The 24,860-nt window shown below is 42.0% G+C and overlaps 1 protein-coding gene across 2 annotated transcripts in view; it reads right to left on the reverse strand.

Annotated features, from left to right (window-relative positions):
• Positions 1-16,197: 16,197 nt before the first annotated feature.
• Positions 16,198-24,860, reverse strand: part of UBR1 (ubiquitin protein ligase E3 component n-recognin 1) — a 160,371-nt gene continuing 151,708 nt past the window's right edge. For both annotated transcript variants that reach the window (XM_060261180.1, XM_060261179.1), the window contains exons 45-47: positions 20,698-20,865; positions 19,856-19,957; positions 16,198-19,257 (exon numbers count right to left, since the gene is read on the reverse strand). In XM_060261180.1, coding sequence (XP_060117163.1) covers positions 19,116-19,257; positions 19,856-19,957; positions 20,698-20,865 — 412 coding nt within the window. In that variant the 3' untranslated portion in view covers positions 16,198-19,115. The remainder of the gene's footprint in view (positions 19,258-19,855; positions 19,958-20,697; positions 20,866-24,860) is intronic.

The following is a 24,860-nucleotide window of genomic DNA, read 5'->3' on the forward strand; positions in this document are numbered from 1 at the left end:
ACAGTATTCTATATTTTCCTCATTTTGCACTTAAAATTGATAAAATGTGAACACCAAGAAAAAGTTTATCAATACAAATGACAGAGTAGACAACTGTTCCATATGTAATAGAAGTTCTTACTCATCATTTTGCTATGTCAGTATTTGCATTGAAATGATCTCCATTAAATTCAAAAGCTCATTTTCTAGCTGCTGCCACCAAGAGATTATCCTCTGAATTCTGTAATCTAATCGATTTTATTTCTCTTAGTATGAACATTTCCTTTACTTGTTGTATTCCTGTTAAGCTTTCTAATCATGAATGTTATCTACTCTTATTACAAGCTTGTGATGAAAGGAAAATCCTTCAAAGCAGTCACAGGTTTTCTTCATTGGGGAGATATAATTCTATCAACCAGGCATCACAGTTATGAATACTGGTTAGCATTAAATCCCAATTCTAAATGTATTACAATGCTTCAAAATAAATTTACACACTAACGCAGCCTGCCTACTCATTGAATATAGCAGACACTGAAGAAAATAGAAATTAATCCTCAATAATTTATACAGTTTTGAAATATATACTTTTACCTACAATCACAACTTTATCCTCATAGCTGAAAATAAGTTACCATGTCTTTATACAGAGAAAAACAATCAAAAACAATAAAAGAACCCAATTTAATCTCAATATACACAAACATGCATGTCCAATATTTCAATATAGGATTTAGCATTTACTGAAATTTTATGCATATGATGGGTAAATCAAATAGCAGGTAACAGGTAGCAACTTTATATTATGTAACAGAGGTCTAGATAGAGCAGAGAAATACAATTTATAACAAACTACAGACTTTATAAGGATTGATCGGTGGGGGTCATTTTGAGTAATGGAAGAAAAATGACACTCTCCACTTCTTTTGTTATGATACTAAGTCAGTCAGTCAAGCTTATTGTATATGACCATTGGCTATGCAAGTTAAAACATGCTAAAATTTTAACATACAACATAAACTAATTACCTTACATTTTAAAAATACAAACATCAGTCTCCAACTCCAAAGATTCACAGGCAGGTTCAAGAAATACAAGTTACATATCAGTACATTACAATTCATTTAGCTGCTTTCATGTGAACCACCTTTGCTCTGACTTTCCTGGCTGCTAATGCAAGTGTCACCTTGTTAGAAGCAATGGACACCGGGCAGTAAAAATATTAATTTGTCTATGTTAGATAAATTGTACAATTGATCTGTTATCATAGACAAAAAAAATTACTTCTGAGGTCCAAGTACTTTGGGGAGACCATAACATAATGAAAAAGATCTTCCACAAAATTTCCACAAACACAGATGTATTGTTCCTGCGATATTTTTAGGAATCGTCCATTGAATAGTTCCATTGGCATTGCCTGAAACACTATTCTAAGATTGTGTGCAGTGATGTCTGCCAAATATGAGTCAGCTCTAAAGTGATCTTTCTTTATAGCTTTATACCATTGAACAGATTTTGTTTGGACAATTAGCAAATTGTTGATTATGGTATCCCCATTGTACACCCCATTCCGCAAATCATGATTATTCCCTGATGGTTGAAGTAAATCATCTGGGACCATATGGGGAGTAATGATATTATTAAAAAGAACAGAGTGTGTTTTGTCTTTATTTAGTAACAAACAATAGCTTGTTTCACTAAGTGATACTATACCTGGAAATGTGTCATCCTTTGGTTTTTTAGAAATTTCTTCATTTTATGATCACCAGTCCACTCCTGTGGAAAATATATCTTGACTGAAGAAGAAATTATTTCATTAGGAATGAGACTTGTATATTTTGGGACTTGTACTTTGGGACTTCTAATGTATGAATGATTTTTGACACATTTTTATGCTTTGGGCATATGTAAATATTGTATGTTGCATATTGGTTTTGGACCACAAACCATATTATATGACTTTATAGGTGAAATAGATATAAATTGTTTTGTTTTAATACACTTTAATTGCATTGTGTGATACAGTGATTTTGTGTTGTGGTATGAACAGTGGTTTTGGCTTTCTACTTCACAGTGCCAAACTGCATCTCAGAAAGAGGTTCTGAATTACCTCCAGACTAGTGAATATTTGTTCCTTTCAGCCCCAAAGTTTGATGCCATATAAGAAATGAGAGATAACTTTACTGACATAAAGTTTAAGGGCTGGATCTATTAGGAAGCCTCCCTTGATGTAATAGAACCTCAATATCTCCTAAATAATCTTATTTGCTGAGGATTTTATGGAGGCCATATAGGCATTCACATTCCAGCTCAAGGTTTCACTAAATATTAGGCCTAAATATTTATAGGTTTTACACTTTTCTATTGGGGAGCCATGTATACTCCAAGAGAACGTTTTGGGTTGTCACAATACTAGGATACCAGTCGGACCACCTGTAGATTAACCTATGAGGTTTGATTGGATGTGGTTAATTTAAATAATTTTATTCCTTGCTGTCACACAGCAGGGGACCAGAGCTGCCACCATTTTGATAAAGGTCTGTACAGGAGTGCACCCACCCAACCCCTGTATTTTCCCTATTAGCAAGTACCTTTTAACAGTGACCAAAAAGACATGAAGACCCAGGCAGTTTAACAATAAGAAGTTTATTATAAGTGCTTTAGAACAACAAATGGTTAGTAAAACATTTTGCACACAGCGAATATAGAAAATAGTAAAGTTTGGCATCCTTTATAATCATAAAACTGTAGTGGTATTGGCCAAATGGTTGGCACCTGCCTCTCACTGGTTGACGCCTGCACTCCATAAACCATTGGCTCATCATGCGTCAGTCACCACCTCTGGGTTCCCATTTTTTTACTCCCCGTCCCCTTCTTACTGCAGGCCTGGGAACACTGAACAAACTGCCAAAACAGTCTTACCTCAGACACATCTCTGATACTTCTCTGAGTCCTCTCCATCAACTAGCCTCAGAAAAGACTGCTGTTCTATTGTGGCCTAAAAAAGAATCTCCTCAGAGTCCATGGTGGCCATCTCTTTCCTGTCATTCCCTATTTCCCTCCTCCACTCAGCCTCACCCCAGGACAGACAAGGATTGGGCCAATGGGGAAGCTGTTAGCCAGAGGCTGTTGCTAGGCAGTAAAGGTGAATAGAATGCCATAGAGTGCACCCTTGCAAGCACTTATTTTATCCATGGGAGAGAGATCTGTTGTCTGGAGTTCAGCTGTGATCCTGAGAGATCTTCAAGCTCCACCTGGAGATTGGCTACCCTAGGCCTGGCAGCACCTTCTGGGTGACTTGATGCCACCTGACTGGCATGACTTAACTAGGCCTCGCTGCTTGCTTCTGTTCAGCAGCAGCTCCCCTATGAAAGCCAGTATGATTTAGCACTTGGCAACTCCAGGGTGGCAAATTCCTGGAGATTTGAGGGCTGGAGCCTGGAGAGGGTGGGTTTGAGGAGGGGTGAAACTCCAGATAGGTACAATGCCATAGACTCTATCATCCTGCCATTTCCTCCTGGGGAATCACTGTTGCCAATCTCTAGGTGAGGACTGGAGATCACTCAGAATTACAACTGCTCTCCAGATGGCAGAAATTAGCTCCCCTAGAGAAAACAGCTGCTCTGCACAGTGGACTGTCATATCTTCTGAGGTTGCCTCCCTCCTGCTTTGGTCTCCACTGTAGACTGTACTTTTCCTAGGTAGAGGCTGCAGACAGAGGGGAGGCGATAGAAAGCTGAAGTCAGATTAGTTTCCCTACAAACAGGGCCGACTTGATAGGGCATAGTGTCCCAGGCAGCTGTGCTGCCTGCCACCCCCTGCTCCCCGGCAGCGCCGTGCATCCACCGCCCCCCCCCAGCACCTCCTCCTCCCTTCCTTTCTCTCTATTTTAATGGCCAGAGCCACTGTAAAGTGCCATGTTCTGGGGCTCATGAAAGGCCTCCCCCCCCCCCGCTGATCAGCTGACCAATGGGTAAAACCATGCCGGAGGCTGGTGGCTCCTATGCTGCCCCTTCGAGGTGCTCACGATCAGTGTGGGGGCAGCAGCAGCGGGAAGGACAAGCAAGTCACTGTCATAATTTTGACATACAACGTGTAAAAGGTAAGAATGTGCTTGCAGAAGCATTTACCAGGTACGCTTAAAGAAGTAAAAAGTTATATAATTTTAAAAAATCTTACATTGAAGATTGGATTTACAATGGTAATTCATTATTGTTATATGTGTAAAAGTAACTGAATTGTTGAAACTTTTTTAATGTATGTAACTGTAAACAAACACAGTGGTGATTTGAATATGGTATGAAAGTAAAATGCAAACACATGATCCCATTGCTCAGGTGTGGTTTGGAACACCATCCTCTTGTGCAATGGGACGTGTGATGGACTAGAACAAAAAGGTGATATTGCAAAACTGCAGAATTGTTTGAAGAGGGGCAGAGAGGGAAGAGTGGCTATGGTTGACAGCTCTTTTCCTAGCTCTTCCATTGGTTGGAACAAGCCCACAGAGTTCTAAAGGGGGAGTTGGGTTTTGACAGTTGTGGTGGTTGAAAAAAAATATTTCTGGTGAAAGACACTTGTGGGAAGGTGTCTTAGAGAAGATCTCTAGGAGCATGCCAAAGAGAGTGAGTGTGGTGCAAAAAAAAAAAAAATCCACTGGAAGGTCCTAAAAGTGTCTGCTTATTCCCACCCGGTTAAGTCCAATAAATGTTGTTCTTTTCATCTGAATTTCTAACTAATGTCTACTGTGCCATTCTGCTATTCTGCACTGGGGAAAGTGACGGGAAAACCCTTCTTGAATAAAGGGAATTAACAAGGGTCCATCATAACTGTATACTCAACCAAGTTCTTCAGATTAACACAGGGAAAACAGAGGTTATACTTTACTATTTACTCGCCATTTTACTGTGCAAATGACTTCTGAAGGGACTATAAAACAAACAGAGGAACAGAGGTGCTTCCCTTCCCTTCACTGTCCATCAGAGGTTGTAAGTTGTTGATGATACGTTGAACTGTTTTCAGTTGAGAGTTGTGTGACCACTAGTGGTGTTCTGTTGTTGTCTTTTTTGGATCTGTCTTGTAACAGGTTTTCTCTAGGTATCATTCTGGCTTTGTTGATCTGCTTCCTGAGAAATAGTTCTGAACAATTCAAATTATATTGTTGAATTCTGAAATGCTTTATATTTTGAAACAATTTTGTGTAAATGATTTTGTTGATAAAAGTGTTTATGTTCCAACTTATAGAAAAACTCAACAAATGTTATCTTTGAGGAAGTTTTGTGAGTGAAACAATGTATTCAAGCCAGCTAATATCATCAGAGGTTTTGACATAACTTGTACTGAAGAAGAATTGACACAGCTAGGCTCAAAAACACCCAGGAGGATTAAAGACCAAGTTGTAGGACTGAACCACTTTGAATATCTCAGGTTCTTTGGAACAGTTTCTAAGGCTTTATGGACTTTCTAGTAATAAGGCCCATTGTGAAGAAAATACAATGGGCTCTAGAAAAAGGCTCTGGGTAAATACTCCCCACCCTTGCTGTCTTCCACCTACCCAAGTGAAGGCATGCACTTCCCCCCACACACACCTGAAGGAGAGCTGATGTCTGTCATCTGGAGAGCTGTTGTAATTCTGAATGATCTCCAGCCCTCATCTGGAGATTAGCAACAGTGGTTCTTCAGGAGGAAATGGCATTGTATTTGTCTGAGGTCTCATCCCTCTTCAAACCCCACCCCTTAAATCTCCAGGAATTTCCTAACCTGGAGTTGGCAACTGTATCTCCTTCTCTTTATCTATCCCTCTTTCAGCTTTCAATTGCCTTCCCCCTCCCTGCAGCTTCTACATAGGAAAAGGACAATCTTTCTTCACATTGGTGGGGGAAGACCAAAGCAGCTTACATCATTCTCCTCTCCTTGCTTTGATCTGCACAACCTTGTAAGTTAGGTTAGGCTGAAAGTCTGTGACTGGGCCAAAATCACCCAGTCAGCTTCTACAGCGAAAACCTGGGTCTAACAGACCCCGCTCTGAAGCCCCCCTGCCAACCTTGGCTTTCACTTACCTTTTCACCAATGTTCCCTCTAAGCTGCAGAGTCTTGTGAGCAAAAATTCTACTTTGTGAGCTATTGGAATTAAAGTTGTGATCTACTGCATAATTTATTGTGCTGTGGGGCCATTTTTCCTGAGCTAAGACAAAAAGGTGTGAGCTGGAGGTTAAAAATTTGTGAGCTAGCTCATGCTAGCTCAGTTTAGAGGGAACACTGCTCCTCAGCTCCTGCAGCTGAAACAGACATTGGCTTTTCATCCCCCCCCCCCCCGCCCCACATATGTATGTGTGTGTGTATGTGTCCCTGGTGGCTCAAAGACCTGAAAGAGGTCCAGAATGCTGAGAAGGAAGAATAATGGGGGAGGTATGTGTGCAGGGGGAGCATAATGATGGTTACACAGACACTGAAGCACATAATTCCTTTTGTTTGCAGTACATTGTTGCCACCTTTTCCTGTCATATTCAGCCTTGTGGTGTTTAGCATCAGCATGAGCCTGTGACATTTTTTTTTTTTTTTTGGCCTGGTATGGTTGTGTTATAGAGTATGCACCTCAAGGCAGGTATTTTCTGTAGGGGATTTTATCTGATTTCAGTTTTCCATCTTCTCTCCCGTCCCCACAGCATCTACCTAATAAAAGTAGTCTTTCTCCACAATGGGGACAAAAGCAGGAAGCAAGCGACCTCAGCAAGGTATAATGACACAGCCCTCACCTAGAGATTGGTGTCAGTGGTTCTCCGGGCAGAAATAGCTAATTTTGAGAGTGGATTCTATGCCATGGTACCTGTCTGAGGCCCCATCCTTTCTCAAGTTCACCGTCTCCAGGCCTCACCCACCAAATCTCTAGGAATTTCCCAACCTGGAGTTGGCAATTGCTAATTCACATTGGCTGTCATAGAGGGACTGCTGCTGAACAGGAGCAAGCAGCTGGGCCTAGTTAAGTCATGCCAGCTGGGTGGCATCAAGTCACCCAGAGGGTGCTGCCAAGCCTAGGGTAGCTAACCTCCAGGTGGAACCTGAAGATCTGGGATCAGAACTGAATTCCAAACAACAGATTTCTCCCCCATCCTGGAGAAAATAACTGTAGACTGTATGCTATTCTATTCACCTGAGGCCTCACCCTTTACTGAGAAAAGCAGCCTGAGTTGCTAGAACTTCCCAGGGGCTGCCTCCCTAACTATTTGTGCAACCTTTGGAGACTTTATGTGCTGGTTGGCCTTTTGTGAGGCCACAGTACTTCTGCAGCCCTTTTTAAGGGTGGTTAACAGAGGACAGAGAGAAGAGTTGGCTGTCTCTGAGGTAAGACGGTTAACATTCCTGGGCCTAAGTAGGCGGGGGCCAAGGAACATGTCTCTCACAGTTTACTGTTTGCTTTGCAGCAGCATTGTTTGTGTGGGGGGAGACGGACTGTTCCAGACTTCTTACAACAGGCCCTGAGGAGAGGCAGTAATAATCAGTAAGGCTCCAGGAGAACCATCTCTCCCAAAGGTCAGTGGCCTTCTGATGGAGTTCTGGCCCAACAGGGCCAGCAGTAGGCAGGTCACAGCGAGGCTACCCAATGACAGGGAGGAGTGGTGACAGACAGAGTGCAAGGCCATTCCTGTGGTAGCCATAACTTCCAATAAGAATTGAAGATCAAGCCAACACATTCAGCTTTTATTATATTTATGATGCTTTAAATTATGATCTGTCCCTTGGAATTGGTTTTATTAATATTTCTTTCAAATTGGGATTTTGGAACAAATATATATATATGGGCTTTTTCATGAAAGTGGACTGTTGTGAGACATGTATTTTGGAAAAGCACTTTTATTGATTTTGTATGCTGACAACAATTTCTTACCATTATCTTGTGCAGTTTAATATCCCAGACTCTTTTCTGGCCTTAGGGAAGACTGGTGCTTATAGTTTTGCAGCCACCTTGTTGTGGAAGAATGCTATGGTCTTCAGAAAGAGAAGTGGTACATATGTTCAGGGTTTTTTTGGGGTGGGGGGGTGGGGGCAGGGATAGGAAAACAGCTCAGAAGCTGAGAAACCCTGATCTTCTCCCCGTCACTTGTGCTTGTTCCCCTCTCATTCAAATTGTAGTTGACATAGCTAATTGAACAGCCTCTAAAAAGAATAGTAAAATTAAATTTAAATTAACACATCAGTTGCCTCCACTGAAGCTAGGCTTGCCAATCCCCAGGTCCCAGTGGGGGTTCTTCCACTTTCCCAGGCTCCTTCCCACCCTCAGTCAGCTGGCCGGCGGGGGGAAGCCCCGCCCCCAGAGGACCATGTGCCTTTCCACCTCCAGAGGCTCCAGTCTCCGATTGAAAGGCTTCCTCTTGGGATGGTGTGCCTGTGTTACTTTGAAGAAGTTGGCAGCAACTCGTGAGTAGAGAGGCCAATCCCTCACTTCAGAGTTGCCAGAAACGGGGGGGGGGGGAACGTCTGCTGAGCACTTCATTATTCCCTATGTGGAGATCGATTTTCATAGGGTATAATGGGGAATTGATCTGGAGGTTTTGGGGGCTCTGGGGGAGCTGTTTTTTGAGGTAGAGGTGCCAAATTTTCAATATAGTATCTACTGCCTGTCCCCAAAGTACCCCCCAAGTTTCAAAATGATTGGACCAGGTGGTCCAATTCTGTGAGCCCCAAAAGAAGGTGCCCCTATCCTTCATTATTTCCTATGGAAGGAAGACATTTAAAAAGGTGTCCCTTTACATGTGATGGCCAGAACTCCCTTGGAGTTCAGTTATGCTTGTCACACCCTTGTTCCTGGCTCTGCCCCCATGTCTCTTGGCTCCACCCCCAAAGTCCCCAGATATTTCTTGAATTGGACTTGGCAACCCTAACTGAAGCAACAAGAAAGATGTTGTCAACAGGACAGGATTATTCTGTAATGAGTGTTTCATTGCTTGTTACCCATCACATTAATAAAGAAGCAGATGTGATGTCACCTTTCAAGCAACTTTGCAGATTGCCAGCAATAAACATTAAAAACGGCATTTTAAAAAGTCAGGTTGCAGCTGAACACTAATAGACAAGCAGAATAGCAATATTTTAAGTAAACTACAATATCTTGCAGATACTTTGAAGAACATGTCCTTGTATAAAAGCCTAAAGTCATGGCACTGGGAAATTTCTCTTTTTGGTAGAGCTCTGCTTCTCCTGCATTAGAATTTAAATGTTTTAAATCTGGGGGAAGGGAATCCGATGATCTTGTATGTGCTTTTGCAGCCTGATTCTGCAGTTTTGGAACTGTGCATCAGTACACTAGTGAGCCATGAAAGAAAACTTACCGTAAGTCACATTTATGAAATAAAAACGCCCATTCATAGAGGAGGCTAATTGGTGCATCCAGCTGCACTTTTCCCAGCTGCAGTTCTGCCACATCTCTGCCTATTTTTTTTAGAATTAGCAGTTTTATGTACCATCTGCTTGCTGCTGCTCACAGCAGCAGCAGTGGCAGCAGTCCTGATTCTTGTTTACATTGGCACAATATCCTGGCTTGGATATTTTTAACTCACTGTCACAATAGGGTCATGCAGATATAGGTATTGCACCTGTGCCTAAGCATATATTTGAAGACCAGCAAGCCAGAGAAGCACCAATTACCAAACTTTATAATCCTTCAGCACAGACTTGGCCCCTTCACTTCACAACTGAAGAATGAAAGTAGGAAAGTTGCATGAAGCCAGACAATTTGCTGAAATGGGTTTCAGTTTCAGGTGAAGTGGAGAACAATGTATACTGCCCTGAGCTCTTTGGAGGAAAAGCAGCCTTAAATCACACAAGTTATAAGCTGAAGACTAGCATACATTTGGGAAGCTATTTAAAATAATTACAGCAACTTTCTCCCAACAATCCAGAGAGAGTGCTGTGTTAATATATTGCAGTAAATGGGAGTTTTCTGGCACCTTAAAACTGAATTATTGCAGTTCATAACTTTTTTTCTTTAGCCATGTATATAATGGAGTTGGCCAGCTGGGGAATTACATCCTGCATCTGATGATGTGCTTTATTCCCTGTAAGCTTATGTCACAATAAGCCTGTTAATATCGAAGGTGCCCAAATGCTGTTTATTCTCCCTAACATGTGACTGAAGAGTCCTGTGAAAAACTAAAAGAAATTCCCTTGTTTCCTCTTCCTGGTTCTTATTGTTCCTCACTCCTTCTGTATCATCCTCTTCTTTCTGCCATCTTTCTCCCCTGTCCTTAGGATGCTACCTCCCCCTTCTTGTCCTCCAGCCAACCACCCTGGCCTCTTCTTAGCCATATTTACTTCAGTTGCTACTCTCGCCATCCTGCTGCCTCTTCTGTCCTTCCCCCAACTCCCCTTTCTTTGGCAGTGGCAGCAATGGTTGTAGCTACTATCCCCCCCTCCTCCAGTTTACTGGGGTTACTAAACAATCCCCCAAATGGCAGCTGAGATCTCATGACACAGTATCCTAACATCTTATTTTTCAGCAGTTGGGAGAATTTTAAACAACCCCTCACTAATGTTTTAAAAAACATTTTGTATTCCCTCCCCTTTTGTTTTTGATCTGAAGTCTGGGGTTATACTTCAGCATCAGATATGGCTAATAAAAAAGCATTTGGTTATATCTTTTAACTGGGTACATTATACACGTTAGTAAGGATGAGAATTTTACTGTACATATATATATTTTCTTGTGTGTTGCTGACTAATTATATTATTGCCGGCTGATTTAGAATCATAATACAATTGATTTTGATATTAGAAACAATGTAAAATAAAAAAAGGTTGAACATAGCAATATCACACAAACTGAAGGTCAAACTAGATAAGATGCTAAGAGAACTGGGAATGGATATATGGCCCAGTAAAGGAAGAATACAGGCAACATAGAAGTGAACTGTTCTTGCAGTGGGTTAAATAGATGATCCAGGGGCTGCATGAAGATGAGATAACAGTATGAGGGTAGAGTTGAACAACATCTGAGTTACAATCCTTAAATTGGGAGCACAGCTAATTAAAACTTGGAAGGTTCATTTATGAACTTTCCCCTATTACCTTGGCTCTGAAAAGTAGTTTTTCAGAGAGCCAGTTTGGTGTAGTGGTTAAGTGCATGGACTCTTATTTGGGAGAACCAGGTTTGATTCCCCGCTCCTTCACTTGCAGTTGCTGGAATGGCCTTGGGTTAGCCATAGCTCTGGCAGAGGTTATCCTTGAAAGGGCAGCTGCTGTGAGAGCCCTCTCAGCCCCACGCACCTCACAGGGTGTCTGTTGTGGAGGGAGAAGATATAGGAGATTGTAAGCCGCTCTGAGTCTCTGATTCAGAGAGAAGGGCGGGGTATAAATCTGCAATTCTTCTTTTTAAAAAAAATCAGGCCAGGAATAACATTAACAGCCAAATTACCAGAAGTCAGGCACAATCAGGACAGTGAAAAAAACCTGGCACAGGATGTTGAGGGTAGTTTATTTTATTTTATTTATACTATGCCTTTCTCCCCAGTGAGACCAAGAGCAGCTTACATAATTCTCCTCTCTTCCATTTTATGCTCACAACTGTGAGGAACAGGCTATGCTGAGAGTATGTAACTGGCCCAAGGTTAGCCAGCTAGCTTCCCTGGCAGAGCAGGAATTCAGTCCTTGATCTCCAGGATCCTAGCTGGACAATCAAATCATACACCCTGCTACCACCTTGCAAGTGGGTAAAACCAATAGCTGCCTGAACCCAAGCATTCTCCATCAAAGAAAAGCTGGTTTTTATTTCTCACTTTTGTCTACCCTAAGGAGTCCCAAAGGTACTTACAACCTCCTTCCCTTCTTCTCTCCACAACAGGCATCTTGTGAGCAATGCTCCCTCTAAGCTGCAGAGTCTTGTGAGCAAAAAGTCTACTTTGTGAGCTACTAGTATTAAAGTTGTGAGCTCCTGGCATTAATGTTGTGATCTACTGCATAAATTATTGTGCTCTGTGGTCATGACCTAGGTCAAAAATGTGTGAGCTGGAGGCTAAAAATCTTTGAGCTAGCTCACACTAACTCAGTTTAGAGGGATCATTGCTTGTGAGGTAGGTGGAGCTGAGAGAGTTCTGAGAAAACTGTGACTGGCCCCAGGTCAAAAAGCAGGCTTCTTGTGGGGAATCAAACCCAGGTCTTCAGATTAGAGCCTACCACTCTTAACCATGACACTATGCTACCTTGGAGGAAGGACCTGTCTGATGAGGTCAGGGAAGTAGTCACTGTTTCTATAATTCCACAGAATGTCTAAAGTGAAACTGTTCAGAAAGACATTTTAAATAAAGGGAACAGGATTACAATTGTAATGTCTGTGAAAAAAGCTTAAGAACCTTTCTTATACTGTTTGTAGTATACTGTTTTGACTGCAGGTTTTCTAATCCAGTTTTATTGCATTGCTCCTCTTCGCTTACAGTAAGAAAGATGGAGCAGAAATGCAGTAAATAAATCACTACCTTCAGAACTATTGGCAGCAATTGAAAATTTAAGAAAAATACCAGAGACTGGAAGTTGGGCTTCTAAGCCCTGCAAAAGCTTATCAAATATGGGGAGAGAGGGGAAATCAGGGGAAAGGTTTAGTTTTGGAAAGAACTTCCAGTGATTAATCACCTCCTGCAACTCCTTGCAGGGCCTTGAAGTAGGTGGGCAGGTTAAGTATGGTGAATGTGTGTGAGAGAGAAAAACCACCACAATCAATACCAATAATTAGTGGGACTAAACCATAAGAACATAAGAGAAGCCATGTTGGATCAGGCCAATGGCCCATCCAGTCCAACACTCTGCATCACACAGTGGCCAATATATATATGTGTGTGTGTATACATACACACACACATACATACATATACTCATATATACACACACACACACACATATATATACTGTGGCTAATAGCCACTGATGGACCTCTGCTCCATATTTTTATCCAATCCCCTCTTAAAGCTGGCTATGCTTGTAGCAGCCACCACCTCTTGTGGCAGTGAATTCCATGTTAATCACCCTTTGGGTGAAGAAGTACTTCCTTTTATCCGTTTTAACCTGACTGCTCAGCAATTTCATTGAATGCGCATGAGTTCTTGTACTGGGAGAAAGGGAGAAAAGTACTTCTTTCTCTACTTTCTTCATCCCACCCCGCAGTCGATGTTTCTCCAAGCTAAAGAGCCCCAAGTGTTTTAACCTTTCTTCATAGGGAAAGTGTTCCAAACCTTTAATCATTCTAACTGCCCTTTTCTACACTTTTCCCAATGCTATAATATCCTTTTTGAGGTGCGGTGACCAGAATTGTACACAGTATTCCAAATGAGACCGCACCATTGATTTATACAGGGGCATTATGATACTGGCTGATTTGTTTTCAATTCCCTTCCTAATAATTCCCAGCATGGCGTTGGCCTTTTTTATTGCAATCGCACACTGTCCTGACATTTTCAGTGAGTTATCTACCATGACCCCAAGATCTCTCTCTTGGTCAGTCTCTGCCAGTTCACACCCCATCAACTTGTATTTGTAGCTGGGATTCTTGGCCCCAATGTGCATTACTTTGCACTTGGCCACATTGAACCACATCTGCCACACTGATGCCCACTCACCCAGCCTCTACAGATGCCTTTGGAGTGCCTCACCACCCTGAACAATTTAGTGTCATTTGCAAACTTGGCCACTTCACTGCTTACTCCCAACTCCAGATCATTAATGAACAAGTTAAAGAGCATGAGACCCAGTACTGAGCCCTGCGGCACCTCACTGCTTACTGTCCTCCACTGTGAAGACTGCCCATTTATACTCACTCTCTGCTTCCTATTAATTAGCCAATTTTTGATCCACAAGAGGACCTGTCCTTTTACTCCATGACTCTTGAGCTTACTAAGAAGCCTTTGATGAGGAACTTTATCAAAAGCTTTCTGGAAGTCAAGGTAAACAACATCTGTTGGGTCCCCTTTGTCCACGTTTGTTCACCCTCTCAAAGAAATGTAACAGGTTAGAAAGGCAAGATCTTCCCTTACAGAACCCATGCTGGGTATTCCTCAATAACTTGTGTTCATCAATATACCTACTCATTCTGTCCTTGATAATGCTTTCTACCAACTTTCCTGGTATTGAAGTCAGACTGACTGGCCTGTAATTTCCCGGATCTCCTCTGGAACTCTTTTTAAAGATGGGGGTGACATTTGCCACCTTCCAGTCCTCAGGAATGGAGGCAGATTTCAATGAAAGATTACGTATTTTTATCAGGAGATCCACAAGTTCAACTTTGAGTTCTTTCAGAACTCTTGGATGTATGCCATCTGGACCTGGTGACTTATTAGTTTTTAATTCGTCAATCAGTTGTAGGACCTCCTCTCTTGTCACCTCAATATGACTCAGGTCTTTCAAACCCCTTCCAAAATTAGTGGTTCTGGAGCGGGCAAACACTTCTCATCTTACACAGTGAAGATGGAGGCAAAAAATGCATTCAGCTTCTCAGCCATTTTCCTATCCTCCTTCAGTAATCCTTTTACCCCTTGGTCATCCAAGGGCCCCACTGCCTCCCTGGCTGGCTTCCTACTTCTAATATATTTGAAGAAATTTCTATTGTTGGTCTTTGTTTTTTGCAATATGCTCCCTTTTTGCCTGCCTGATCACAGTCTTGCATTTGATTTGCCACAGCCTGTGTTCCCTTTTATTAATCTCACTTGGACTAGCTTTCCACCGATTAAAGGAGTCCTTCTTACCTTGATCAGTTCCGCAGGGCCTGCAAGACCACCCTTTTTAAATTAGCTTATGAATAACTGAAAATCCGCCATCAGCATCAACTAGAAGAGTGTCAAGGATAGCGTCATAAAATGTTTTAGTTAATTGTTTTAATTCAGGCTTTTAAGGTTAGTTTAATGTTAATTTAATGTTTCTAGTGTAACTGTTTTATTGTTGGTGCACCATTGGTCACCGTATTGTTAGCCGCCCTGAGCCTGCTTCGGCGGGGGAGGGCGGGGTACAAATAAAATTTATTATTATTATTATTATTATTATAACAGCTTCCATTACTTTGTTTGTTAACCATGCAGGCCTTTTCTTATACCTGTTTATGCCTTTCCTAACTTGTGGTATATATTTTATCTGAGCTTCTAGGATTGTAGTTTTAAATAGCCTCTAAGCTTTCCCAAGGGTTTTGGCTGTATTTACCTTTCCTTTCAGTTTCCTCTTCACATGCCTCCTCATCTCAGAGAATTTACCCCTTTTAAAGCTAAACATGGTTGTTCTGGTGTTTTGGAGCAACTCCCTATTTATACAAATGGTGAAATCAATAACGTTATGGTCACTGCTCCGAAGCAGTGCGATCACTTTTACATCTCTCACCAAGTCTTCGGCATTACTTAGGACCAAATCCAGGACCACCCCCCACCCCCACCCCGGTAGGTTCTGTGACCATCTGCTCCATAGCACAGTCATTGAGAGCATCAAGAAACTCAATCTCTTTCTCTCGACCTGAACACATATTGACCCAATCAATCGGCAGGTAGTTAAAATCACCTATTACGACACAGTTTTTAAGTTTAGCTGCTATCTTTAATCCTTCCATGATATTATAATCATCCTCTATCTTTTGATTTGGTGGGCAATAACAAACTCCCATAGTTAAATTTCCTTTTGAGCCCTCTATTTCGACCCAAAGCATTTCTAAAAGGGAATCTAATTCTTTGACCTCAGTCTTACTGGACTGTATATCCTCTCTGACATACAGAGCCACTCCACCTCCAACCCTTCCCTCCCTATCCTTCCGATATAACTTATATCCAGGAATCGCCGTGTCCCACCAAGTTTCTGCAATTCCCACAATGTCTATGTTTTCCCCCAACACTAAACATTCCGACTCACCAATTTTACTTTGAACACTTCTAGTATTTGTATACAAACATCTATAATTTTCCAGGCAAGCTAGGCCCGCAACCTTCCTCCTGCTGCCTCGAAACTTTGGCAGACACTCCATACTGTTTGTCACCATCTCAGTGGACAACTCTGATCCATTAACCAAAGAAACAATTCTGCATTAAGAGGCATGTGGGGCACAGACAATGCAAACAAGAAGAAAAGGGGGAAAGATACAGCAGTGTTCAGTAATAAAACTAAAATTATTAAATATATTCTGTAAGTTAGTGGCTAAAATTATTGGCTTTCCTTCCCTCCTGTGATACCATCTACCACATCATTCAAGAAGTGTGAAAGAAGAGCCCATTATTTACAAGAACTTACTTTATTTCTTTTTTTAAATATACATATATAGGATTTTAAAACGACTAGAACATTATACAAGGCTCAAATTTACATTTTCGCAATCAAAGAATTTCAGTATATGCATGTATGTAAATAAACTCTGTTCTTCTTCCTTATAATTCAAATCAGTGGCTTTACCACTGTGGATTTACTGAATACAGATTATACTCACAGTGAACCAAACTGCATAGTAATTAATGAAATGAAAAATGACCATTCATCCTTGTCCAGTGCACACACCTCAAGCATATTTGCTAGCAAAGTCCAAACACATAAAAAGTGAAGCTCTTTCCTCCATTTTCCTCGAAACAGGAAAAATTATAGTATAATATAATCTGAACAAGAACCTGACCACTGCAACAATCCAGCTGGGAGTTGTATGTCCATCGAAGGACATCCTTAGCTGGCTAGGAAATTGCATTCTGCATGCTTAACTCTCTAGCCTGACCTGACAGCTAGAACTGCATGTGTGTATCCCTTAAAGGCAATTACTTATTCTGGAGGTGAGGAGAGGGATGGTTTCAACCCTGTCCCCCAGCCAACTGTTAAGATTCCTGTTCTCTTTAAAGGGCAACATGCATTCAGCCTCAGCTGCTACATTTGCACGCTTCTAAACTGGGGCCATTGTCTCTGTGTTAGTGAATGGCAACATTCAGATAGAGGTGAACTCAGTGCTAGTCTTGCTGAGTGCAACCCAGCCAGTGTTAAGCATGTTAGAATCCTATCTCAGTGAAAGAGAGTTAATTATGCAGCTAGATTATGCCCATTGTTTTCAAGAACTAATCCATGATTTGACAGTTAAGGATGCCTTGGTAAAAGCAGCACTTGTCCTCTGCATTAAACTTCCTTCTTAATTAGCATAATGGTACTCTAATAAGGACACGCTTGCCCCTTTCTAGGTCAAAGTTGTTTCATATACTGGAAATAGCCACACTAAAAAACAACAACACAGATGCAGGATGTTTTGTATGACTTTTCTGAATTAACACAGAAGTGGGAACATGCTAAATTTATTGCAGCTGCACAAATTCAGCTATACGGTGTGGGTGAATGTACATAGAAGCAAAAAAGGTGAATAACTTGAAACCCTTGCTGAAGAATGAACATTGGCTTCATTTTATTTAATGTGCAGTATTGCTAGAACGCTTCACATATGCCTCAACAGCAATATTTTTCTTGGGGGGAGCGGAGATCAGCTTTACACTTCTGTTTTGAAGTCAATAGTGGAGGGGTTTCTATTTGTTTGTTTTGTTTGTTTGTTTAGAAACACAAGTAGAAAGTAAGGTAAACCAAAGACGCTACATGACAGCATTCTGAAGGTAAAACAGGTTATGAAGCCTGAATGCACTGCAAAGGAAAGCTTAAATAAAGAAGCAAGCAAAGCTACACCAAAACACAGAGGAATTATCTGAACACCAAAACCTTAATTAACATCCACAATTTCCCTACATTTGCTTTTAAACTCTTCCTCAGGATTATTGTGCTGTGTAAAATTATGTGCTTTTTGATTTTGCTGTTTTCTTGAGTTTTTTAAAATTAGAAATCATTTATCATCATACAAATTCATGTTTCTTATCTTTCATCTTAAATTTCAAGCATATATTTTTTAAAAGAGTAGGGAGGCCTTTCAGTTTAACCTTTAAGAAAGGATAATTCCCTGAAAGGTGAATGTTATAAGCAGCATATTTATGATCAGTTTTAGTGCTTAACATAACCTTGCCCCAACAGAATGATTGCTGTATTATGGTGGGAAAAAGTGGCTCTGAAGTATTTCAACACCACTGTTCTAAAAAGAGAAACAATTATGAAAAGAGTTTATGGACCCAGCATATGGCCACCAGACAATGTGCAGTCTCCATAGAACCAGAACATAAACTCAGGGGAAAAAACCCCTTTGTGAACATACTACAATAATGTTCAACTTTTACTTATTTATTCTAATTAATTGTCCCCTAGATTGTATGCTGACAGGAAGCATATTTAAGTGGCTTGGTTTCATTGCAGTTTGTGGGATGTAGTGGGCCACTAGGTAAGCAAGATCTACAATATTGTAGATAACATTGACTACCACAGTCAAACAAACTTAGCAGGTAGATAAATTCTTGGACTACTGTGATTACAGAGACATGAAATATTAGTGGGACTATATTTATACCAATGCCAAAACAATGTTCAAAACCAACTGGAAGTGTTTTTTACTTTTCCATTGATTTAAAGAGTGAACTGGCACTCACATTTAACTTTTCCAAATTATTTTAATTAAATTTCACAGGGCAACCTGTGTAGTGTACTTCCCATTGCACTGCTTCATACTTGGATTACAGTTATAATTTACACAATGTCTGAAAATATTTCTCCCCCAAAGATTAATCACAGACTTTTCAAGTACTGCTAAGCTGAAGGAAGAAACCAGATATGGAGAAAGGAGACATTAGGTAAATCCAAGTACACTGCTCTTACATCCAGATGCACTGAGGCCATTTAAAAGGTCACATGTAATTTTTTTGAACTGCTGCTTACACTCAGAGAAAGCTTACTGATCCTTTATTGGGATTAAGATCACATCTAAGAATGGCAAAAAGTGGCTTGGGGTACTGAAATTATACAAAGGACAGAATCAAGTGGAAAACTAGCTTCAGCAAAAAATGTCTACTGGCCATTCCATATCTATTGAACCTAGCCATTTGTAGTTCTAGTTCAAAATTCATATTTGGAAAGTTGTGTCTGTGTGTTTTCCACACCAGGTTAAACTTGCTTAGAAGTGATTAATTTTAATACATGAGCCTGGGCTGAGCTTTTCTCCATAAAACAAATCTCGTTACTTCTTGTATGCTTGGTCAAGAGACTCAGTCTTAGTAATCCCATCTAGAAGAAACTGCTACTCAGATCAGCTGCCAGTTGAATCCAAAGAAAATCTGATTTGTCTCCTGGTTCCGAGCAATTTCCTCTATGATGCAGTGCTGCTGCCACAGCAAGTGGAGTTTCCGGTACCGTTCATGACACAATTGCAGAGGATTGCCTCTTCTTCAAAAGAAAAGAATACACTGGATGTGAGAGACCATGGTATGTTCTTTCCAGTTCTGATATATTTTAACTTTTACAGGAGAAAGCTAAGTACCAAGCCAGTTCTATTAAGAGTTAACTTTGAAAAAAATTATATAAATTAAATGACAGTATAGCTGGTTACCAGCCTCATCACAGAACCTTCACTGGCAACAAAAGCTTTCTCCTGTATGAAAGACAGATATCAGCTTACTGACATTGTGGTGGCAAACGCCTCTTTCTGTTGGAAAGGAATCTAAACAGTAGTTTGAAAGCCACAAAGGGTATTTAGTAGATTTGTCCAGCATTATAAAATAGCAATGGGAGATAAAGAGTCCGGTGTGGTGAAGTCAGAGTATCAGAGAAGCATCTGGGAGACCCACGCTCTAATTTCCATATTGCCATGAAAGATTTGCTGGGTGATCTTGGGGCCTTCTATCACTCACCCGAAACTACTTTACGTAGGTATTGTGAGGATAAAAATGGAGGAGAGGACATTGACATTGAAACTACTCTGGGACTCCATTACACAGGAAACACTGGGTATAAATACATTTTATAAAGCAAAATATCCACTTACGACAGATTTGGGTCTGTTTCTCCATATTCATCTAGGTATGGTGCAGGATAAAAACAACCTCTATTTTTTCCTGCCATTAGCATAAGTCTGCAGTCCTTAATTCTAAAAAAAGAAAGCTGAATTAAAACAAAATATAGCCACGGTCGGCAAATACTCTCAGTAGCCAACTTTTAAGAAAATATAGTTTGTTGCTCAAACCAAGGAAGCAGCCCTATGAAATCAGTCTTTTGAACTCAACTGGCCTTACTTTTGGAGAGAAAAAAATGCACATTCAGGATTGAATTCTTTTAAAGCAATACATGTACATTTTCTGTAAGATTCAAAGTTTGAGACTGTTTCAGGCCCAAGACCACTAATCATTTATCAGATGAAACTGCATGAGTGTCACCATCAGGTGCATTTGGTTCATCCCACAGTACCAGTTCAGCTTACTGAAAGTGGCCCACCAGCTGGCTAACATTCCACACTTGGCCCCACACCAGCAAATCGGGCTCCTTAACTCATTCAAAGTCTGTCACTTTATATATTTATTGACCAGAGTAACTCTTATTAAAAATGAGGATAGCAAAGGATTCTGAGGTCTTCCCTCTAGAAAGATGTTTTGTTATGATATTCTCCCCAAACCTCTAACTGTTATGTTACAAGAAGAGCGCAAAACAGCATCAGTTCTGCTGTTTTACATTTTGTGAGGATTTGGATTAAAAAATTACAATGTAGCCCTTTAAGGTGAAAAAAAAACCCCTGGGTATAATTTGCTGCACCCCCACCTCAAAAAGCACACATTCCTTTGTGAAATGGGTTGGCTTTGGCACTTAAGTTTTACATTCTAGCTAGCCACCTACTTCAGAAAGATGCCTACTCCAGCTCCACAATCAGCAGAATGGAACGTACAGGGTCCAAACTCTTCCCCATTCACCATCTCCTGACAGCAGGTTAGAGAACACAACATAGCTCCACAGAACAAACACATAACTGGGTACTTTGGCTCATCATCTGAAGACTGAGGGCATCTGGAAGAATAAAGGTTACTAAAAGTTACAGTCTGAAAGCTATATGAAAAAGTTTAGAAACATTATAGGAAGCACACTGTTACCTTAAAGATTTGCAACCAAAAATTTCCACCACCAAATTTTGGCTAGAAGAAACAAAACAAAAGTATTCTTTCATAAGGTCCATGCCAATCCTTCCGTATGTAGAAATGAAAAATCAGCTAAACTGATTCTGAGACTAGTATTACACTATCAGTCAATCAATCCATGCAATACATCACTCCTCAAACTAATTTTCTAGTAATTGAAGAAGAAGATGATATTGGATTTATATCCCGCCCTCCACTCCGAAGAGTCTCAGAGCGGCTCACAATCTCCTTTACCTTCCTTCCCCACAACAGACACCCTGTGAGGTGGGTGGGGCTGGAGAGGGCTCTCACAGCAGCTGCCCTTTCAAGGACAACCTCTGCCAGAGCTATGGCTGACCCAAGGCCATTCCAGCAGGTGCAAGTGGAGGAGTGGGGAACCAAACCCGGTTCTCCCAGATAAGAGTCTGCACACTTAACCCCTACACCAAACTGGCTCTCCAGTTTGAGAAACCATTTCCAATCCAAAATCAACCACAGACTTTATAATCAGTTTTGGACATTTGATTCTCAATCAGCAACATGTGATTTGAAAATGAAGAATTGGAAACTGTGATCACCTACCTCAGAAATTTTGTCAGGACCAGTGCAAACTGCAAATTACTGGGGAATTTTGAACATGAAGCCATAGTAATCAGTTTGTTCACGATCAGAATGACGAAGAAAGTCTTTGGGCTCATCCTCTGACCACCTACCCAATGTGTGGAGACTGAAGACTTCCTGATTTGAAACAAGTTGCAGTTTTCTTGCAATATCAAAACTGGACAAAACAACTGTGGTTTGTTCTCTTGCCTACAAAGTAAGCATCTAGACCTTGGCTTCTCCAAGTTCTGAATCCTGGTTTGTAGGCAAGAGAACTAATCAATATGCTGCTTCCGTCCTAGACCCTTGCCAGTCTGGCTTTTGTCCAGGTCATGGGACGGAGACAGTGCTGGTCGCCTTGGTAGATGACCTCCAGCGGCATCTGGACCGAGGCGGCGTGGCGGTGCTGATGTTATTAGATCTGTCGGCCTCATTCGACACGGTCGACCATCGGCTACTGACCTGCCGCCTCGCCAACATAGGGGTTGGGGGGCTAGCCCTACAATGGTTTTTCTCCTTCCTCGTGGGTCAGGGACAAAATTGGGGGTGAGCTGTCCCAGAGGCACACACTTGATTGTGGGGTGCCGCAGGGAGCAGTTCTCTCCCCGATGCTATTTAATATCTATATGCGCCCCCTTGCCCAGATTGCCTGGAGGTATGGGCTTGGGTGTCACCAATATGCAGACGACACCCAGCTCTATCTGCTAATGGATGGCCGGCCTGACTGCGTTCCAGGGAATTTGGACCTGGCATTGCAGGCCGTGGCAACTTGGCTTAGGCTGAGTGGGCTGAAGCTGAACCCAATGAAGACAGAGGTCCTTTGCGTGGGTCGCGGCGCCCTGGGAAGGGAAATACCTCTCCCAGTTTTTGACGGTGTGCCTCTGAAAGCAGCGCACCGGGTCAAGAGCTTGGGAGTTCTACTGGAGCCTTCACTATCAATGGAGGCCCAGGTAGCAGCCACTGCTAAGTCGGCGTTTTTCCATCTGAAGCGGGCAAAGCAGTTGGCTCCCTTCCTGGAGCGCCGGGACCTAGCAACAGTGATCCATGCAACGGTCACCTCAAGATTGGATTACTGTAATGCCCTCTACATGGGGCTGCCTCTGTGCCGAACCCGGAGGTTGCAGCTGGTGCAGAATGCGGCGGCTAGGCTGATATTGGGGCTCTCGAAGTGGGAGCACATACAGCCGGGGCTACGCGAACTGCACTGGTTGCCAGTTACCTACCGGGTTTGTTACAAAGTGCTGGTTATTACCTTTAAAGCCCTATATGGCCGAGGACCTGGCTACCTGAGGGACCGTCTCTCCCCATATGAACCCCAGAGAGCACTGAGGTCAGCAGGGAAGATCCAGCTGACTATCCCTGGACCAAAGGAGGCCAAACTTCAAAACACCCGTACATGGGCCTTCTCCATCGCAGCTCCACACCTATGGAACCAGCTCCCGGAAGAAGTGCGAGCCCTGCGGTGCCTTGACCAGTTCCGCAGGGCCTGCAAGACCACCCTTTTCAGGATGGCCTTTGCTGGCTGAGAGACTGCTGTTGGGTGACTTTCGCTATTATCATTTATAAATGGAATTAGCACCTGGAAATCTGTATAATACTTGGTTAACTGGAATGTTTTAAAGTTAATGTGATTTTAAACTCTGTGTAATTTTATGAAATGTTGTTAGCCGCCCTGAGCCCGCCTCGGTGGGGAGGGCGGGATATAAATAAAATTTTATTATTATTATTATTAATCTAATTTGGTTATCACAACAAAACTTCAGTTTGCACCAAACCAAGTAGTCTTCAATCTCTGTATCAAGGGACTCTGCACAAGATCATGAACTTTCTGGCTTATTCACATGAATTTTGTTTATGATGTCTGAATAAGCTACATGAACAAACTTTGTTAGGCACTCTGAATCCATTTAAAACAGGGGTGTCAAACTCATTTCTTAAGAGGGCTGGATCTGACATAAATGAGACCTTGTTGGGCCGGGCTATGTTGGCCCGGGCCATGTGTGTACCTATTTAAGATTAGGTAGCAGAGATATAAACTTTTTAAAGGACATAGACAAACACAACTAAAGATTTTTTAAAAAACTTAAAATAAAACATTTTTAAAACATTAGCAAATGTTAGTCTTAAGGGTGTTTTCTTTGTATTTCTCCCATGGGATCCAGGGAACTGGGCAAGGTGTCAAGCATGAGATTTCAAAATAACCAGTCCTTGGATTTTGAAACTAAGTTAGGTTTATTGATAATCCATGTGGCTCATTCGAGCTGAAGATTGGAACTGATACTTTGTAACACTAGACTCTCTCTCTCTCGGCTTGGCTTCGCGAACGAAGATTTAAGAAGGGTGCAATAGTCCACGTTTGCTGCAGGCTCGCTGGTGGCTGACAAGACCAATATGGGACAGGCAGGTCCGGCCACAGCGGCTGCAGGGAAAAGTCTGATTTAGGGTTGGTCCTGTAGCAGTGCGATTCTTCCTCAATCTCCTTTTGTCCTCAAGACCTGCTATGCGTGCGTTCTCAAAGGAAGAGACAGCCTGGTGGATGGTGTGCCTCCATGCTTTGCGATCTGAGGCTAGGTCAGACCACTGGTGATGGTTGATGTGACAGGTGCTAAGGGATTTCTTCAAGGAGTCCTTGTACCTCTTCTTTGGTGCCCCTCTATTTCGATGACCGGTGGAGAGTTCGCCATACAGGGCAATCTTGGGAAGGCGGTGGTTTTCCATCCTAGAAATATGCCCTGCCCAGCGCAGCTGCGTCTTCAACAGCAGTGCCTCAATGCTGGTAACCTCCGCCCGCTTGAGGACTTCAGTGTTGGTCACAAAGTCACTCCAGTGGATGTTGAGGATGGTGCGAAGGCAGCGCTGATGAAAGCGCTCGAGGAGTCGCAGGTGATGACGGTATAAAACCCACGATTCGGAGCCGTAGATGAGGGTTGTCATCACAACCGCTTTGTAAACATTGATCTTTGTGCCTTTTTTCAGATGCTTGTTGCTCCACACTCTTTTGTGCAGTCGGCCAAATGCACGGTTTCCCTTTGCCAGCCTGTTGTCAATCTCCTTGTCGATCTTGGCATCTGAGGAGATGATGCACCCCAGGTAGCTGAACTGCTGGACTGTCTTCAGAACTGATTCACCCACAGTGATGCAGGGGGGGTGATAATCTTCCTGGGGTGCAGGCTGGTGGAGAACTTCTGTCTTCTTCAGACTAACTTCTAGGCCGAATAGCTTGGCAGCCTCTGCAAAGCAGGACGTCATATGCTGCAGAGCTGATACCGAGTGGGAGACGAGTGCAGC

The sequence above is a fragment of the Heteronotia binoei genome, chromosome 21, assembly GCF_032191835.1.
Source record: "Heteronotia binoei isolate CCM8104 ecotype False Entrance Well chromosome 21, APGP_CSIRO_Hbin_v1, whole genome shotgun sequence".
Lineage (NCBI taxonomy): Eukaryota > Metazoa > Chordata > Lepidosauria > Squamata > Gekkonidae > Heteronotia > Heteronotia binoei.